At 39.8% G+C, this 20,718-nt stretch overlaps 1 protein-coding gene across 10 annotated transcripts in view; it reads right to left on the bottom strand.

Moving 5' to 3' along the window:
- The window catches only part of SIPA1L1 (signal induced proliferation associated 1 like 1), a 520,426-nt gene that overhangs the window by 96,672 nt on the left and 403,036 nt on the right, over positions 1-20,718 (bottom strand). For all 10 annotated transcript variants that reach the window (XM_027552312.1, XM_027552311.1, XM_027552318.1 and 7 more), the window contains 2 exons: positions 19,145-19,275; positions 13,474-13,662 (listed from right to left, as the gene is read on the bottom strand). In XM_027552312.1, the coding sequence (XP_027408113.1) occupies positions 13,474-13,662; positions 19,145-19,275 (320 nt within the window). The remainder of the gene's footprint in view (positions 1-13,473; positions 13,663-19,144; positions 19,276-20,718) is intronic.

The following is a 20,718-nucleotide window of genomic DNA, read 5'->3' as shown; positions in this document are numbered from 1 at the left end:
AAAACATTTATTCATCATTGAAAGGTTTAGCCATCCTATAAACAAATTTTAAAGTTGTATTAGTCATTTAAGAAATGAATTTTTATATTAAAATTTAGACATTTAATTCTCCATTGAAATCAGGGCAATTCATATTCGTGAAGCCTATTTACAGACTAGCACTGCAACAACTGTTATCAATAAGTTTTTATCTCATAAAAGGGGGGAGAGCAAAATTTTAATAGCTAACGTTTACTGAAGAGCCACTATCTGCCAATCACTGTTTAGTGATTAAATTACATTAGCTTTCCTCACAAAAGCCTGCAAATATTACCCCATATGACCAATAAGCAAAGAGAAGTTCAGAAAAGAGAACAGTTAGAGACACACAAGACCATAAACTGTCAACCCTGTGATTTGGCTCTATTCAACATAACCAGGATTGAATCAGGCTTGTTTTGCTGTATTTCTGTCACTCCAACACATGTCCACAGCTCCGTATTTGCAACTCCACAGTCGAAAGGTATAAACCAAACTTAAGCAAACATATTTGGCGGCAAAACTTCCTATGAGCTGACAGGGAATGCTTCTAATTTATTCCTTTCTGTGAATATTCATATCTTTGGAAATATTAATGTGTTTGATGGTGGGGTGCTGCCCCAGATTCCGCTGGAACTCGCTCTAAGTGCATGCCTTTTATTACCCTTCTAAATCTGGGCCTTTCTGAATTTTGAAATGTATCTGCTCCTATTGTTTTACACAAAGGACTGAGAACCTAAACAATTCTTTTCAACTTTCTCAATCAAATGGTTCAGAATGCTGGTTAACTAGAAAACCCTTATCAGGGAACTCCTGCTTGCTTTAGCCTCTTCTCACTAACTAGATGACAAGGAAGGTTCAGCAGCTTTTACATGACCCGTGGACAGGAGAGCTGCTTAGGAGTTCTGTAATTGTGCAGAATTAACTCTCCTCTGCCTACTCCAGTGAGTGCACGGCAAAGTTCCACATCTGAAACTTTCAAGTAACTGTGTCTACCAATGTTGGAATTTTTTAAAAATAGCATACAACCTTGCATTATCGCTGCTTCATTTTAATTATTAACAGAAACACTTTTAGGATTTAGTTCATTTTTTTTTTGTATGCCATATGCAGTTTAAAAAAAAAAGAAGAAGAAGATAAGAGTAAAACCTGCCACATGCCACTGGCAGTTGGGCTCCTTCAAAGGTCTGAATGTGACTAACAGAGGGGAACTCCCACAGGTGGAGCCTTCATCTTGGCTTTCAAATTAAGCTGAGTATCCCATTAGGTCTCAACAAATAAAAAAGTAGCAGTAGGCTCTCTGTCTGTTACAAAAGAAGTCCTTAACACAGCCAGCTCCTTACTGTCTCCCTGCAGGGAGAGCTACCAAAGAAAGGAAGCAATCTGGAGAAAGGAAGGAGCTTGGAGTTATTTGCTATTTGGCTCTGTGCCTCCCAGATCAGCCTTCTCATGCAACAATGTAAAACAAAAGTCACCTTGTTCAGTGGAAAGCATCTCAGTGACCCTGGATTTGTGGGTGGCTTTTTAAACTTCTTAGATAAAGGTCTAGGATTTCACTGTGCAACATTCAAAAGGACTCACTTATATTTATAAATACAAAAGAGCTCATTTTGGAGAGAAGATAAGCACCGACACTTCCCCCAAACCACTGCAGGAGCACAAGGCAAGCACAATGGGACAGTGTGCTGCCTTCTTCAGGCGGGTTTCTCACATCCCGGTGACTCCACCCGCAGACAGAACAGACTGGTATTTGCTTGTTGTCAAAGGAAAGCTCCTTTAAGAGGATTTGGAAATTTGTTAGAATGTCAAATTTCCTCCAGTTTGAAATGGTGCCGAATGTCAGTGCTCCATCCTTGAAGGTGATACTATGACTGTATCCTTGGTTTCTGCTGCAATGGAATCAAGGTAGGTGTCATTCTCTGAACTCAGGTTCTGGGAATCCTTAGTTAACAACCTTGTTCCCTGCCCAGGACATGAGTAGTTGTAAAGGAGGAGTTACATAAGTATGCTGCTGCTGCTGCTAAGTCGCGTCAGTTGTGTCCGACTCTGTGCGACCCCAGAGACGGCAGCCCACCAGGCTCCCCCGTCCCTGGGATTCTCCAGGCAAGAACACTGGAGTGGGTTGCCATTTCCTTCTCCAATGCATGAAAGTGGAAAGTGAAAGTGAAGTCGCTCAGTTGTGTCCGACTCTTAGCGACCCCATGGACTGCAGCCTACCAGGCTCCTCCGTCCATGGGATTTCCCAGGCAAGAGTACTGGAGTGGGGTGCCATTGCCTTCTCCACAGTATATCCTACTCTGACCTTTATATCAGTAAATTTTAATGGGAAGTTAAAATTTTATCCTAATTTGGGGCCTAAGTATAATAACGAACATTTCAAGAGAAAGAGCAACTGGAAATGGAGTCAGAGCTATGGTTTGGCAAGGGTTTGAATTGTTATGATGTTATATAAAACAGGATTTTTTTTGAGACACAAACACATCTATGAATAGATAATACTTTGCTGCAGTGATTAGAATAGTTATGATGATGCCAGAAGCCATCTTGGAAACAGGCTGGGTTTATCCAACTGTTTAGGATTTTGCTTTCGGATATTCATGGAGTCATGGTCTACAGTTCCATGCTTGCATTATCAACTCCATATCAACGGTTTACATGGAGCACCGAGGGAAGTGTTTGGACTCTCAACAAGTGTTTGTATTGTAAAAAGCGATTATGGTCAATCCAACAGGACCAAGGTTCTGTTTGAGATGAAAGTGTCTTTCAACAGCCACCAAAAGTGATATGGACTCCCACAGCTGGGAGCAACAGTACTCAGGATTGCTCTCCTTCTCATAAAATAGGCAGTTTAACACAGAATCATAGAAGCAGGTACAGCACAATCTGGCTTATACAGCCCTGAGTTCCTGGAAAGATGCATGATATCGTCAGGGCCCTCCATCAATAGAAACAGGTTTGAATAACCAAGTTCTCAGGGACTCCTGAAGTTCTGTACTTTCGCCTCTTCTTCCTGACATCACCCCCAGAAGGCAGCACTGGGGACGGCACAGATCGTGAGAAAAACCCCACTTCCTCCTTTCTTACAAAACCTTTTTAAATTGTCTGCTTTAATCTGGGGATTTAAAACTTTTACTATGAAGTGTCTCATCATCTAGCAGTTCTCAAAGTGTGGGCCATGAACCCTTGAGGGGTGTTTGAGCTTTGCTCTGGGACAGTTAATTGGAAATAATCTGATCCTTTCAGTTTTTCCTTTTAAACGCATAGGTCTTATCAGAGTACTGTTTGAGAATAATCCTGTCCCATTATTGAGGCAAAGTCATTCTAAGACTTTACCCAATGCCATGGGAACTATGAGGTTTTCCAGACTACCTGTTGAGAGCAGACACTGTTCTCAGCTAGGCAGAGGTCTGAGGATTTGCCTCGCTCAATCCTAGGGTGGTTCCTACCCTGGCTGCAAATACTTTCCTCAAATACTCACATTTACTCTGGTGGCTCAGATGGTAAAGAAACCGTCTGCAATGTGGGAGACCTGGGTTTGATCCCTGGGTCGGGAAGATCCCCTGGAGGAGGGCATGGCAACCCACTCCAGTATTCTTGCCTGGAGAATCCCCATGGACAGAGGAGCCTGGCAGGCTACAGTCCATGGGGTCACAAAGTGTCGGACATGACTGGCCGAGTAAAGCACCAGTATCCAGCTCAGCAAATCCTTATCTCCCTGGACTCACATCTCAGTCTTCACTCAGGGAGACCTCTGGGCTTCGACTGGGTGGCCCCTCCTGGCTGTGCAGCCTGGGAACTCAGGCTGAAAGCTGGTGTGATTTTTACTATTCATTTGGTTCCCATTGTCTTTTGTTGCCTGACTCCAACATCATAAAAACCACTGTTTCATTGGTTTGCCTAGTTTTTAAAAGTTGTTTTGGATGGAAAAGTAATCTAGTTCTTCTCTTTTAATCTTGGCTGGAATTAGAGATCTGCCTCCATTTTCAAGTCATATAATTTCTGGACAGTAAACTGCATCTGTTTGAGGCATATGGTTTAATGATTTCTAACAAACCCGCACTCAAATCAAAATACAGAATATTTCTTTCACCCCAAGCCCCCTGGTTCCCAACTGCTGTATATGCCTGTATCAACCGACAATCACTGCCTCAGACAATCACTGTTCTATTTTTTTCCAACTGTAAATTTGTCCGTCTACATTTTTAATGAGTATTTTTGCTAGATAAAATTCCTAGTGAGAATTCTTCTTTTTCAGCATTTCTAGAAATGTGGCTTCTACCTTTTATGTTTTACAGCTCAGGAAATGGTTAATTTTAATCCAATTGTCTTATATTCTTCTTTGAATGTACTTTTTCCTCTGGCTATTTTTAGATTGTTCTCTTTTTAATTTCAGCAATTTTTACTACAATGGACCTATATCTGACTTTCTTTGTATCTACCCTGCTTACCATAGGCAGAGTTCTTGACTCTGTCTTAACTTGTGTGTGTTTCATCAGTTTTGGAAACTTCTCTAGGGGTATTTCTTCAGACATCGATTATGTCTCCAAATACTGCTTTAATTTCTCTTCCTCTTTTCTGGGAATTCCATTACACGTATGTGTTCACTATGGCCCACATGTCTTTTAGGCACTTTTCTGTATTTCTCATGTTTTCTTGTCTACATTATTCAATTAAACATTTTCCGGTAACTTCATCATTTTTCTCTTCTGTTGTATCTAATGTGCTCTGTAAAACATTTGCTGAGATTTTTAACTTCTGGGGTTTTCTTTTTTCCCCCTCCAGTTCTAGAATTTCAATCTGATTTTTTTAAAAGCAAATCCAAGTTCTCCAGTGATCCTTGACCTCTGTATTTTATTTCTGCAGGTCCCATGAAATCAATGAAAACTCTAAACAGTAGCCACCTAACTTTTAATCTGTACTTTGGCCACACTTTAGCCCCAAGCCTCTTACAAACCAGCAAATGCCCCAGGAAAAACGTGCTGCAAAATGATTTAATTTTGTTGAACCCAAATTTTTCAATTATTTCTTTTCTAGACCAAGATTTTGATACGATATATAAGAACTCTTCACTAACCCTTAGGTCACAGATTTTCTTCTATGTTTTTGTCACAGATTTTTAAAGTCCTACATTTCAACCTATGATTCATTTAAATAAATTTCTGTATAATGTGTGACGTAGGTCAAGTTCATTATTTTGTCTATGTAATTGTTTCAGCACCTTTGTTTGAAAAGCCTGACTTTCCTCCACTGAATATTTTTATACCTTTGTCAAAAATCAGTTGGATCTATTTGTGTGGGGCTGTTTTCGGTTTCTCTATTTCATTTTTTATTGAAGGGCGATACATGGTACTGTATTTTATTTTCTGTTTCCCCATGTTCATCAAAAGAGATCCAATTGATGTTTGTGAGTTGATGCTGAATCATACAACCATGCTGGACACAGCCTGCAGTTCTAACAAGTTTCGGCAGATTTCCTGGGGTTTTGTACACACACTATCACGTTATCTGACATGGGCACACGTTCACATTTCCCTTTCCTTTATCTACGTGCCTTCCTCTTCTCACCTTATTGTACTGACTAGACCTTCTAGCACCAAGCTGAATAGCAATGGTGGCTGTATACATCTTTGTCTTTACCATTAACTCTTTAATCAACTATGATGTACGCTGCAGGGGTCTTATAGGTGTATTTTGTTTTTTAATCCAGTTGAAGAAGTTCCTCTTATTTCAGTTTTTATTGTTTGTGGCCATTATGGCTTTTCTCATCCCAAGATCCCCAGCTGGTCTGCATCCTTCTTTTCACCTTTCACGTTTGCTTTACATACATTGGCCATACTTAGCAAATGCATCTATTCCATGCTTCTAGAAGCAAAAGTCTAAACCTATTTTTTAAAAGCACTGATTATTCGCAGTGGGTAGACTGATCTGAGACAAGTTATTCTGCCATTAGATATGAAGACCTTGCTCATTTTTCAAATCCTCACGATTCATATTGACAGCATTTACTTTGGTTTGTTCTTCATAAACATGATAACTGTTTTAACTACTTTCTAAAGATTTATCACTGTACTGTCCTCCAAAAGCATGACAAAGAGACTAGAAAAATTCAGTGTTGGGAGTGAAAAAAATGCGAGTTAGAAACTTTATCCTCATTGGAATTTACTAACAAAAATCAAACTGCTTTAAAAAACGACATATGGATACTGGGTAGGAAAATCATTTTTTAAAAAATCTGTCTGAAATGCTGTCAAAATTATTTATATACATGTACACAGATTCTATTTTTATCTTTGGCATAATGTAAAGGAAATATTCTAGACACACATTTTGTATTCTATACACATATAAAGGAAATATTCAATACACACATTCTATATAAATATTCTATAATAATATGTTTTGTACAAGTTCTCACAAAAATAGAAAGGTTCATACTGCTATTAAATTGATGATTTATGTACTTGTATTGATTTGATATTAAGATGAATTTCAATTATATAGGAATAGGCTTTTCATTGCAGCACTGTTTGTAACAGTAAGACTGGAATCCATCTCAATGTCTATTAATAGAGAAACTGGTTAGATAAACTTTGGTACAGCAACTAAACAGAATATTATGCAGCCATAAAAACAATGGGAAAACTTCCTGTGTACTGACATAGAAAGAGCTTCAAAATATATTACTAAGTGAAAATGGAAATGTGTATAGCATGTTATATTTTGTGTAAGAAAAAGGGAAATAAGACTACATCTGCATTTTTGGTGTATCTGTATAAAGAAACATCAGAATACATAAGAGACTATAACAGTGGAAACTAGAGGGGAGAAGAGAGCTGAGAGATAGGAACAGGGTAGAAATGGGACCCTTCGATGTAAACACTTTGATTTTTGGCCCATGTGAAGGTATTATTAATAGCGAAACTAGCTTTTTATTTTAAAGCTGAATTTAAAACACAATTCAGTTTAAAATCAGGAAGACTGAAATATCTACAATCACTTCCTCGGTCTTTTTTGGATTGTGAACCAAAGAGTCCTTACTGCAGGTCTTAGCCATGCTGAGATCCTTCACTATAAACTACAGTCCTACTAAGCCAAACGTCTTCCAAACACTACTGCTTTCAGTCATATTAATCATAAACCTTACCTTGGAAAGGACTCCATTCAGTCACCCACCCCAGCCTCAGCCAGGCAAACAGCATGGATGAGCCCATGCAGAGTAATCATTACTTGTGTGCAGACAAGAGAAAGAGACCAATGCCACGGGCTTCTTTCCCTGATCTGATGACTGTCACGTATATTTCTTCCTGATAATGTACATATGGAACCCATCTGGTGGCCTTCTGAACTTTACACATGTATTAACTGATATCATAATCTAGAAGAAGATCAAAATTTCAGGAGTGTTGATTGTTTTGCCAAAGCTTCATTCATAGACAATGTTGTTTTCCCTGCGGTTCATTCTTTAACTCCAGATGCCTGAATCAAAGAGGAAAGTGGCTGGTCAAACTCATTTATCATCAATAAAATAATGCACCAGGGCAATGAACAGGCTAAGTCAGCAAAAAATTTCATTTATTCCCTAAATCAAAAGAACAGCACTATTCATTATCAAATAAAGATTGCTTTTTTCCTTATATCTATTCTTGAGATGTATATTGCAGACCTAATTAGATATGATTACTTTACCCCTTTAACTTCAATAATTTGAAGGGCAACATTTTAAAGAACAGAGAATCCAATAAATGTTTTCATTCTTTATATTTTTAATAAGTATCTAGAAAAACAGTGGAGATATTGATTTAGATAAAATCACTACTATGAACATGAAACTTGACATTTCCTAATGAAAACAGGTCTTCCAATTTTCTCTACTGCAGACTGGCAATTTTACTTTATTTTTAAGTTCTATTCTGATCTTGGGTTTTGCATGTTATACTTAATATTAGGCTCTGCAGCTGGTAGCAATAAAACCTGGAGCCATATTTCCAGTTCCTTCTCCTACTCAAGGGGAGAGAATGGGAAGATGGGGTGTAGAGTGTACTGGGTAAGAAAGCAGACTTTGGAGTCTGAATGCTTGGATTTAAGCATATCCTAACTGTGATCTGGGGGGTCCTTCACGCTCTTTGTGCCTCAGTACTCTTGTCAGCAAAGCAAGAATAACAGCATCTACATCAAAGGATTCTAAGGATTAATTAAAATAATTCATGTAAATTGCTTCACAGTTCCTGGCTTAGTCACTGCTCAATAAAAAAATACCTATTTTTATAACTGCCTGACACTCCTGCTCAGCGGGATTGCTCGCTGTCCCATACCCGCATCCCAGGCTCCTAGCCTGCTGTGCTTTGTTCTCATTGTTCTGAGTCTAGACCACCACACTGCTTATTTTCTGGACTGATGAAAGGTCCATTTCATCCTGACCCATCTGATTAATCGTGACTAGGCCCCACTGGCTTGTTTGTTAGTAGTTCTGTTATTACACTCATTATATTAAACCCACCTTTTATTTTTATAGCAATTTACGACTTTGTTTCCTTCATAGGTAAAGACTGTGTCTTACTAGCATACAGTATTTATTAATAAAACTCTGCAAAGAGTGGTTACTGAACATTTACTGGATTTGAAAAGTTATGCTTTTTACTTATAAAAGTAAGCACGATATATTATAGTATCTATAACAGCAAGATGCTTATAAAGATGAAATGAGATAATGCGTGTAAACAGGCTACTAACGAGTTACTATTGTATCATCATTCAGTGTTCACCATGTGCCTGGCATTGCAGTAAGTGCTCTACACATGTGAGATCCTTGCAACAGGGCCTGGAATAATGATCTTGCACTTTCTTTTCATTTTCAATGTCACTTTCACTGCTGACAGAATGATCTTTTCACTCCATTGCACGGAGTAGGTGAGATAAAGGTGTTTTTTAATGGCCAATGAAGAAAAACAGCATTGATATGGCAAATCTAAAAGTAACTGAATTACCCGTATTATTAAAAAGTTGGCAATATATGAAATTCCTAATACTTCACAGTGTAGTTTGGAAGATCAAAATAATTTGATATGTGCAAAAAGCAATAGTGGAAGTGTTAGTAGCTCAGTCATGTCGGACTCTGCAACACCATGGACTATAGCTTGCCAGGCTCCTCTGTTCATGGAATTCTTCAGGCAAGAATACTGGGGTTGATTGCCATTCCCCTCTCCAGGGAATCTTTCTGACCCAGAGATCGAACCCAGGTCTCCCACTTTGCAGGCAGATTCTTTACCATCTGAGCCAGAGATGAAAACTTACAAATCTGAAAAGCCAAAGTTAGTACCATGCAAATGCATATCCAGCATTCAGGACTCCTAAGGCAAAACAGTACTGCTTCTGAAAGCCTCACTCCTCTCAAGTATAAAAGGCCAATAACTGGAGCCTACTATCCAGGGGTGCCGTGAGGGTTAAAGCAGATGATGTTGGTAAAGAGCTTAGAACAGTGCAATAAGTAAACATATACTTATCTAAAGTGCTTTCATCATAAGAGATGCTCTCAATTATCTCATAAGTGAAGATCCAGGACCATGATGGGAAAACTAAATCCAGAGTTAATTCAAATTTGCTAAGTCACAAGCTGTTCTAAATTCATGAGAATGTGCAATCATTGGCAGGTTATTTCATCTTGTGATTGCCCTTTAGATGATAATGGAAATGGACATCAATCAATAGTGAAAGGCCCAGGAAGTTGGGAGGAAGGTGAACGTGAAAGCATGGGTAAGCCACGAAGCGCATGATCATTTCCTAAAACTTGGGGGATTAAAATGTCAACTTCAGCTCCCACATAAATATCAGTCTGGTCAAATGAGAAACAAATTTTTGTATTTTTATGAAATGCTATCTTTTATATCATATAGATATAACTTACATCTGTTCTTCTGTTCATTTTAGCTTTTAAAAATGGTAAATGAAAAAAAAAAAGTACCAAAGATCTGAAAGGCAAAATGCCACAATATAGCAAGCAAATAGTGTTTTCTTTATCTGAGAATAATTATGTGAGCTGTTAAAATAGAAAGGATTTTAAAGGAATTATTTAAATAAAATTTAAAGGGAGATATAGAGGCTCCTTTCAGTGAGTTCAGTTTTTCTGTACTAAGTTGCTTCAGTCATCGGCTACAGTCCATGGGGTCGCTAAGAGTTGGACACGACTGAGCAACTAACACACAATTCAAACTATGAATCTCTTTAAATATAAGGATGTACAAAGCAGGAAATTTCAGAAAATGATGACACAGATGGAAACTAACAACATTCTGCAGTGATTCAAATGCATTATAAGCACCTAGAGACATTCCTTTTTCAAAATCTGTTATCTGTAAAGTCACCAGAATAATCAATTTCTCAAAAGGATTCCAAGGCATTAATAAAATTTCCTTACCAAAAATACGACTCCCCAGACTAAGCCCCTAAGTATCTGTGTCCTCTTTTTATCAGTATAATCCTGGGCTTTAAATGCTATGAATACATAAACAGAAAGAGAGGCCAAGTAGTGGTATCCCTTAGTTCAGATATAGAGCTGCTCGCACAGAATAGCAGGTTTTAAGCTTCTAGATTCTACTGCCTAGTAAAATTTCCAAAATAAAATTGGGGAGACTTATCTAGACTGCCAAGCTGTAGTTTCACTGAGAAAGCATTATAGGAAACATTTAACACATATGATCATCAATAATTTATGAAGGAAGGGATAATATTTGATATTAATATCCCCCAAGATGAGGGCAGGAGGAGAAGGGGTCGACAGAGGATGAGATGGCTGGATGGCATCACTGACTTGATGGACGTGAGTTTGAGCAAACTGGGAGACAGTGAAGGACAGGGAAGCCTGGCGTGCTGCAGTCCAGGGGATGGCAAAAAGTCGGAATGCCTTATTAGTGACTGGACAACAAAAACAAAAATAAGAAGCCCGTCATTTCAGAATAATGGGCAGTTTTGTGAATTAAATAAATGTACCTTTAAGCTAAATTCATTATAGTGCTTTCATCTTTCTTTGTGGAAGAGAAAGCTGCTCAGTCGTGTCTGACTCTTTGCAACCCCATGGACTAGATAGTTCATGGAATTCTCTAGGCCAGAATACTCGAATGGGTAGCCTTTCCCTTCTCCAGGGGGTCTTCCCAAACTAGGGATCAAACCCGGGTCTCCCACACTGCAGATGGTTCTTTACCAGCTGAGCCATAAGGGAAGCCCACAAATACTGGAGTGGGTAGCCTATACCTTTTCCAGTGGATCTTTCTGACCTAGGAACCAAACCGGGGTCTCCTGCATTACAGGTAGATTCTTTACCAACTGAGCTATCAGGGAAGTCCTGTGGATGTAATCATAAAGCATTTATCACAGAGCAAGCACTACCTGTGGTCTAATATTTTGTAAAGCCTAAGAGAAGCATGAAACGTGCCAGGGATCCCATAAAATATCTATAATTGGGGCAATCATTTTTTAATTTAAGTAAAACCTTGGGTGAAAAGGAAAAAAGTTCATTTTTTTTTACACAAAATAATTATTTTATTATTTTTACACAAAATAATGTTTAATCTGTTGAAATTAGAATGTTCAGTATATGATTATACTGTATGTGTGCATGCTAAGTAGCTTTAGTCATATGTGACTCTTTGTGACCCCATGGACTGTAGCCCATCAGGCTCCTCTGTCCATGGGATTCTCTAGGCAAGAGTACTGGAGTGGGTTGCCATGCCCTCTTCCAGGGGATCATCCCAATCCAGGGAATTGAACCTGTGCCTTTTGTGTCTCCTGCATTTGCAGCCAGGTTCTTTACCATTAGCACCACTGGGAAGCCCCCAAATCTCATCCCTTGTATTACCAATGTCTAAATGTTGTTTCCCTTGAACTTGTAAAATTGAATCTAATCGTCATTTTTCTATTCTTCCTTTGTTAGAATGCTCAAAATATTTATTGGAACACAGCACCCAAAAGAGTTAAATTTATGTATCAGCAGTCTTCTGAAAGTGTTAGTCACTCAGTTGTGTCCATCTCTTTGCGACTCCATGGGCTATAGATCACTAGGCTCCTCTATCCATGGAATTTTCCAAGCAAGCATACTGGAGTGGGTAGCCATTCCCTTCTCCAGAGGATCTTCGTGACCAACAGATTGCACCTGGGTCTCCTATGTTACAGGCAGATTCTGTACCATCTGAGCCACCAGGAAGCCCCAAGCTCAAATTTTCAAAGTGATCAAATTTACATGTTATAAATATGGATACTCACAGTCTACTTGAAATGTATATTCCAAATGTATACATATGGAATAGACATTAGCTGTGCTTAAGATGAATGGACCAAAGGAGCAATGATTTGAAAAGTTACATCTAATATCTAATAATATATTCCTATCAGCTGAGTTAAAAGACTGAATCATACCTTGCAACTGTTACTTTGCATTATAAGTCATTTTAATAAAATTCAAATTTTTGCCTAATTAAGAAAATTCTATCAAAATTTGTTCATAGAATGGAATTCAATAACTGGACCAATTTTACTTTTGGAAGACCCTTTAAAAAAAATGCAGTGGAATTACCACTCAGTCAAGACACATTATGGCTAAAATATTCAAACAAAGAGTTAAAATAAGAGTGTATAACTACAACGTCTAACAAAACTAGTCCATATGCTCAAATGATTCCAACTAGAATGTGGATACACTCTACAGTTAGCGGATTACAGGTTCGCATTCTCTACTCTGCTGTCCCCTCTATATGAATTATCCTATCACTCTTGTGTATCTGGATCAATGACCTCACATTAAGGTTTAGAAAGTATGGAGGTGAGAAAATCTTGAGTATTTTCATTTTGTTACATGTTAGGATCCAGATTTTTTAAAATTCTGAATTTTGTAATTAAAAATCTTGATGAAAATACATCTCTGATAGTACTAATAGACTAAAAATTAAAGCTTTTAGGAACAGTATGGTATAGTGGTTCCCAGTACATGCTTTGAACTTATTAACTGTGTGATCCTGGACTTATTACTTAACCTCTCTGTGTCTCAGATTCCTCATCCTTAAAGTGGGGATAAAAATGGTACCATTCTCCTGGAGCTGGGACATAAGTTGGGATAATATATTAAGGTACTTAAAACAGAGCCTGGTGAATATGTTCATTAGTATCAGCTACTGTTATTGCTATTACTTATTGGAGTATCTGAAAAATTCATTGCATTAATGGAAGATTACCAAAAGAGTTGAACATTGTTTAAGTACCATATCAGTCAATCCTGACATAGAGAATTTCATCAGATGAGAAATGTTCAGTGAGTTAAGAAAAAAGAAAACGAGTAACTGCAAAGAGAAGATCCTTCATAATAAATGGTATCAGCTTTCCCCGTCAAAAAAGAACTCCTCAGGTCTGATTCTGGAAGCTCAGTGGGAAGCCAGAGCAACAGAAATGTCCTCCCCTGGGGGCCACACTTACCCCCTGCTCATCCAGTTTCATGAGCTGTTCTGTGACCTTGGGGGTGTTGAAGGCCAACCGCAGGCACTGAACATTGAGCTCAGGAATCACGTGCTCCAGCACCTCCTTCAGGGGCAGCCCCCGAGCCGTTGAGTGCTTTGCTGTTGAGGGAATGGCATCCTCCAGCACTGACCCTCTCAGTGTCATGAGCTGAAAGAGACACATGGCCAGGGAGATGAGTAAACACAACCAGTGTGAGGCCCCCCGTAGGGAGCTGGAGGTGACACTTGATCGGCTGAGCCAGCGAGGGAGAAAGGATGAGGGGAGTGAGGTAAGACACTTTATGTACGAAAAACGCGCCCTGTACTTTCAAGACCCAGGCAAGTCCACTGGAACTCATCTTCAAGCTTTCTGAGGACATGTCCTTACATACCAAAGAGCATACGTTTCCTTGAAGCGCTCAGGAAGACCAAGGTCTCTCTATAGCTATACAATGTCACTTACACAAATACCAGGAAATTAAGGAGATATCCCAGAGACAAGACTAAATGCTTAGAATTTGGATGTTATACCAATTGTAAGAGGTAAGGGCAGGAGAAGAGTTTTAAAGTTCATAATGCACTGTTGACCAGCTTAAACTATTCCTAACCCGAAATGCTGCTATGATAAGACAACGATTATAGTTAGTACAGCAGCCACTGTCTACAGCATTTAAGTGACTTGTGCTTTCCCCCTATGTCTTGAGAACTCTGCTATTATTATGAAATATAAACATAAGCAAAGACATTTCCCTAAGTAATGATGATCTGTTGAAGCAAAGTAGCTTTCATGTTCAAGAATTTTCATGTGACAAAGTTGTTAGTACAATTTAAACACTCCACGGTGACTTAAAGACAAAACCATTAAGTTGAATGAGTTTCCATTAAGCATGTAGGTTATAAGGCATTATACTGCAAAAGGAGCAAATGTTGAAGACCAAGTGTGGTGTGAAAAGAGGGTGAGAGATTAAGAGATATCCATCCAGGAGGATATATGTACTGAGAAAAACCTAACAAAGTCAGATTCTATAACAAAAGCAGAAAAAGGACTGCTGTGGCTCAGGGCACAAGGAAAGGCCTTCATGGAAAAGTGTAGCACTAAAAAGGGGCCTTCAAGGAAAAACTGTACAAAAAGACAGTGTCAGAGAGCAAAGGTGTGGAGATGAGAAACAGCAGGGTGTGAGCAGGAAAGAGAGACCAGTGTAGCTAAGCGGGATCTAAGTGAGCCAGAGAGGGCTGTGGGTGGGCCAGAGTCCCCAGCAGAGTGTACCTCGAGGGGTGAGCATCTCACCCAGAACCAACAGGCCATCTCAGAAATTGTTTGCATGGGGATGATGACGTAAGAAAATTCAGTTGCCATTGCCCAAGGAAGAGACTACAGGCAGAGAATACAGCTTGAAAGAAGCTGTACTGTTCAAGTAACAGGCAAGATGGTGTGACAGAGAATTACCAGGGAAAATGGAAATCAAAGGAAGAATCAGCGGGGAAGTAAAACCTGTAACAGGTGTCAACGGAAGGAAAGAGAGACGAGGGTAAGGAAAAGCCAATTTCACCAACCTCTGACTCTCAAGACAAGAAGAAGGTGCTTGAGGTTATTTGTAGTCTATTCATTTGATTAGTATCTTTTCTTTCATGTATAGTCTATTTTCAAATAACACTTGGGTAAAAAAAAAAAATCCTTTTCTGTGGCTTAATATCTAATTTGACAGAAATGATTTTTGTTTCATTTCTTACATCATGAGAAACCGCTGAACAACTCCTGTGCTCCTACTTTCATGAGACAATGTCTGTCGAGGGTCAGGAAGTTACAAAGGCTGGTCGGATTTCCAACTGAGAGAGCTCCAGACCAGGAATGCTAAGGAAGCAGTGTTAATCCTGGACCACAGAAAAAGAGCAGCCCACCTCAAGAAAAGTCTGAGCAGATAAGAAAAAGAAGGAATCATTTTTATACCTGAACCACCAGTGTTACTGGTATGTTTTGCTAATGACTTCCAGAAACAAGCAGAGAATCCTCCTATATGCCCGTGCACCTGTGCTTAAAAGCACTCACGTCAGAGATTTTGTTCATGAAGAAACAGCCACACTTACAAATACATGTAAAGTCTTTTTTTTGGTTTCTTTATACTGTGCAATGATTGTTTCTATTAAAATGAAAAATATCTGTTTGTATTTCTGTTATCTTGACGCTATTTATGAAGCAACTGGAATGTCACTTTGGAGACTGCTTTCTTTTTTCTCAAAGGGAAATTAATAGCATGAGAAATCCCTACGAAAGCCTAAGAATTAAGTCCTACTTTATTAGTCAGTCAGTCAACTGTCCATCCTACAAAGTGCAAGAGCTCTGTCTGGATCAGGACCAACATCCAGAGATATTTCTATCAAAGGACTTTCATTAGTGTATTTCTTTGAAAAGTCTCATAAAGATATTACAATTAAACCACACTTGAGGATTATTTCTATTGGAAAGAAAAAAAAAATATACTAAGACAGTGGTAATGAATTAAATAAACATGAGGGAGGAAGAAAGGAACGACGTGCCGGAGGACTATTTTAGTTGTTAGGTGTGTAGTCATAAATCCCATGGACAGAGAGCCTGGTGGGCTACAGTCCATAGGATCACAAGAGTTGGACATGACTTAGCAACTAAACCACCACCACCACCATGAACAACTTGGAGTCCTCAGCATCCCTGAGCTTATATGCAAGTAGGGGGAAGACATAAAATGAATACAGTAAGTAAGTACAATGTGTGAGATAGTGGTGTTCCTGGAAGAAAGAAAGAAATAAATAAAGCCTGGAAGTGGGATATGAGACAGTAGAAATTTTAGATCCACTGGCCGAGAAGGCCCCTGTGGCTTAACAGTAAAGGCCAGAAGGAAAAGAGAGCGATGCCCACAAGGACACCTGGGGGCGAACATGATTACCGAGGAATAGGGACCATCAGAGCCCTGAGGCAGGGCTGTCCTCAGGTTGCCCAGAAGAGAGGAGGCCACTGCGGCTGGAAAAGACAAAGCAAGGTCAAGGTCAGAGACAGATGTGCCTGGACTCCCTGGCTAGGGAGGAGAAGGGCTTTTTCCTGGAAGCTGGAAAACCCTAGAGGGATTCTGAACTGAGGAATCACAGATCTGTACTGCATTTCTAAAGGATCCCTGCTGGGCTTGAGAGGACGCAGCCCTAAAGGAAGATGCAGGAAGGAAAGAGAAGATGGTGGTGGGCTGGGCCCAGGCAGAAGCAGTGAGATGGGAGGGGCGGTTGAATTCTGGACACATTTTGAAGACAGAGTCAACCAGTGTTGTGGTGAGACCAGCTCTGGGGGCGGGGTGGGGGTGGGAGAGAGAAGTCCAACAGGACCTCCAGCCTGAACAACTCTAACAAAAGGGTGTCATCGGTTAAACATTCATTTGAACGTGAGAGTAGGTGGTAACGAACCATAAACAACATTTGACTTGGATATTTCAATCAAAGGGTAAGGAAATGGCCCCGGGGCCCCATCCAATGGATTGGTAGGAAAAGGACCAGGGAATCCTTAAGTGTGATTTAACTGTAATTACAGGGGGGAGGTGTAGGTGGAGCATTTGAGGCTGAGGCAGGGAGAGGCAAGAAAACAGATGAAGGCGAGCGTGGTTCCCCAACCACGGCAGAGGGACACGTTTACTGGGTCAGCAGTTGACCTGGAGAGAGAGGCTGCGACCAGCCATGGCGTGCAGGCAAGGCAAGCTGGAAGGGACAACCGTGGACAGAAGAGTCAGGAGCTGAGAAAGAAAGAAAGAAAGAAAGGGCCACCTCGGAAAGCCTCAACCTCCAGCATGAAGATAGGGGCAAGAAGGAACTGAAATGAAATGAAAAATATAGAAAAGCGAAAGGATGAGGACGACTTAAACCAGAGCGGCCTGAGGAGGCGGGGAAAAGGTTAGGCACAGAAGGACAGAAACAGGTGGGAGGAGGTAAGTGGCTCTCTGGAAGCTGGTGGGGTCTGAGGAGCAGCTACCTCCATCCAGCTTCAAAAACTGTGTGTTCCCTGTGCTGTGTGTTCAACAAAAGAAAGGCCTGACCCTGCTTAATGATCAGCTTTGGCTTGGAGAAAAAGGACCCTAGAGTATATGGGTTCTTCATTCCTCTTGGGCCACTCAACATAACACGTTAGATATTAAGGCCGTGCCTTTAAAAATCCTATTTTTAATTTCCCAAGAGTTGAAGCTGAGAAGCAATTACTAAGTGAAGCCAACCCCTACAACCTGTCTTGTATTCAATGGGGGAAATGAAGCCAAATGTCCTATTTAAACTAGTTTCAAAACCATTATTTTCTACCTACCTCAAGGGGGTATTAGGCATTAATGCATGACAACAATCCTAAAGTGATTTGGCTTAGAGAGGCAATAAATTGATAGCTGGCATAACTATACACATGTTTAGAAAGAAAACAAAAAAATCCCTCATAGTCCCTGATAGTCATGAGGTCATTTTTTGAATCTGGAAATCAGGCAGAGTTTTAACCGTCTCTACATGACAAACTCTAGTGCTTGCTTTTATTTTACTTTTGAAAATAAATATACATATATATTATATATAAATATTTGAATACTACATATATGTATTTGGTTGCTCAGTCACATCCCACTCTTTGGGATGCCATGGACTATAGCCCGCCAGGCTCCTCTATCTACAAGATTCTCCAGGCAAGAATGCTGGAGTGGGTAGCTGTTCCCTTCTCCAGGGGATCTTTGTGACCCAGGGATGGAACCTGCATTGCAGGCAGATTCTTTACCATCTTTGTCACCAGTTTTTTTTTAATGCTTTGTTGGCTATTTTCTTTTATGTTTCCTTTTAGACTTCTCTGGTAGCTCAGATGGTAAAGCATCTGCCTACAATGCAGGAGACCCAGGTTCAATCCCTGGGTCGGGAAGATCTCCTGGAGAAGGCAATGGCACCCTACTCCAGTATTCTTGCCTGGAAAATCCCATGGACAGAGGAGCCTGGTAGGCTGCAGTCCATGGGGTCGCAGAGTCAGACACGACTGAGCGACTTCACTTTCATTTTCTTTCACTTTCTCTTCTTTACCTGAATTTGACTTTAAAATAGAAACTCACATATCATGTGTACTTAGTTCCATAAAGAACTCCAAGGACCCATTTTACCCATAATTAGACAGCCTCTAGTTCAAAAGTCTTTATTTTAAGCCTCTGAGAATAGGTCCAAGATGGCAAAGAAAAAAAATCCAAGGAGTCCCTTTCCTTTTTCCTGGGTCAAGAAACTTCCTCAATAATAGTTTGAAAGCGTGAGTTAAGTTTTAGTTGACCCCCTCTGGCTCCTCAAGCTGGCTCGCTGCCTTCCGGCTGCCCAAGCAGGGTATGTAATATCCAATTTGGGATTCTGAGGACTCCAATTTCCTTGGGTCACACTTAATGAACATATCTTTCTGTGAATCAAAATTCCCATTCATTTATTGCATCTATCCAAAGCTAGATGGGAAGAAAGGGTCCAGATCGAATCATGATGTCCACCCCCGTCACCACTGGAATGAATGAAAGGGGTCTTTGTTTATTCTACAGACATTTGCAACCATGTGCTATTAAATTTAATTGCTTTGTTACCGCTACGACTCTATTTTTTTCTCACTTAAATTAAGCCTCAAGTCTTTCTCGTGTGTGACTTACCTCACTAGTTCTAAAAATTATTCGATAGTTGTAGGGAGATCCATTTTCTTTCGTTTCTTCTGGTTTTTCCCTTCGAATGCTCACAGCCACTGGACCAAGATTCTCATCGGCCCCGAAATAGTTCCAGTGTTCTTAGATACAATAAGACAAAACAAAATTAGAATATTTACAGCACACTAAAAAATGTCATATGCGGCTTACTATTTAAATCACTCAGAAATTATATCAATAAAATATAAACATATTTAACAAAGATTAATATCCTTCACTGAATTATAAAAGTAAAGACTGAGCAATCAATGTAGGTTTAGTCTCAGAGGTGGTAAGACAACAGAGGTGGCCTGCTGAGTTTTTTTTACTCCTCTGCAACTCACTACTTTAAAAAAGAAATTTGTGTTATTGCCCTATAAACAGGCTATACTGTATCAGGGCTTCCTAGCTTTTATAAAAACTGCATCAACTAAAAACCACATCAACCAACCCCCCTCCCCAACCCTAAACCTACTGAGAACAAAGTTTGAGGATGGACGGAACTTCCCTGATGGTCCAATGGTTAAGACCCCATGATCCCAATGCAGGAGACGGGCTCAATCCCTGTGTAAGGGAAGATCCTGCATGCTGCACAGCATGACCTAAATAGATAAATAAAACAGATCTCCCCGGACTAGAGAGAGGAAAGAGGTCTGAGAGTTACTTGGCAGCATTCTGCTCCCACACTGCCCGGGTTAAGACAGAGTCTTGGCTCAGAGGAAAGAGCTTCAGAGTGCCCCTGGGAGGCAGAAGCCCACAGCCAGGGCTTTGGGCCTCACCAATGGCTCCTGCATAGCAAGCATCAAAGGCATCGAGCAGAGCCGCTGCGTCTGGAGGGACGTGAGGGCTGGGAGAAGGGCCTCTCCTAAGGCCACCAGTGTGGCCAGGCAACTAATGGCAACTCAGGGCCCTCTCCTCAATGTCTGGCATTTCTCCAGACTCCAAACTCTAGAACAACCTTGGGGGTGGGGGCAAGTGTCCAAATGACTGGTGTTGACTTTATCTTCCTCCTAACAAGAAGGAACGCTGGGGTCAAAAGTAAATTAATTTACAGAAAAGGTAAAAAGTGCATTTACTTACTGTACACCTAAAAATTAAACTTGTTGATACAGACAAAAGATGTTCACAGATGAGAAAAGTTAAAAAAAAAAAAAAACAACCAATACATGAAAAGTTAAGAGTAGATAACTTACTTTTCAAACCTCCAAAATACTTATTTACATTGCCCTATTTCATTTACATGTGATATGATTAAATGACTGAGTTGTGACATGGTGGGTTATTCTCATACAAAATACATCAATATTTGAAAATACACGCTATTCTCATACATAATATGTATTTGAAAATCCACGAGAATAATAAGAAATAACAGCATAAAATATCTAACCATATAGTTCTAAATTTAGGTAATACATATGAAAATGCTTTGCAAGTACCAGAGAATAATTATAAAAAAAATCATTAATACCATGAGCTATCTAAGAATATTATCACAATCCACGGAAATTCAAAATAAGGGGAACACAATGGGAACACAGGCA

The sequence above is a fragment of the Bos indicus x Bos taurus genome, chromosome 10 (genome assembly GCF_003369695.1).
Source record: "Bos indicus x Bos taurus breed Angus x Brahman F1 hybrid chromosome 10, Bos_hybrid_MaternalHap_v2.0, whole genome shotgun sequence".
In the NCBI taxonomy this organism is placed as follows: Eukaryota; Metazoa; Chordata; class Mammalia; order Artiodactyla; family Bovidae; genus Bos; species Bos indicus x Bos taurus.
The sequence above is the reverse complement of the archived record's forward strand: the minus strand, read 5'-3'. Positions and strand labels throughout refer to the sequence as shown.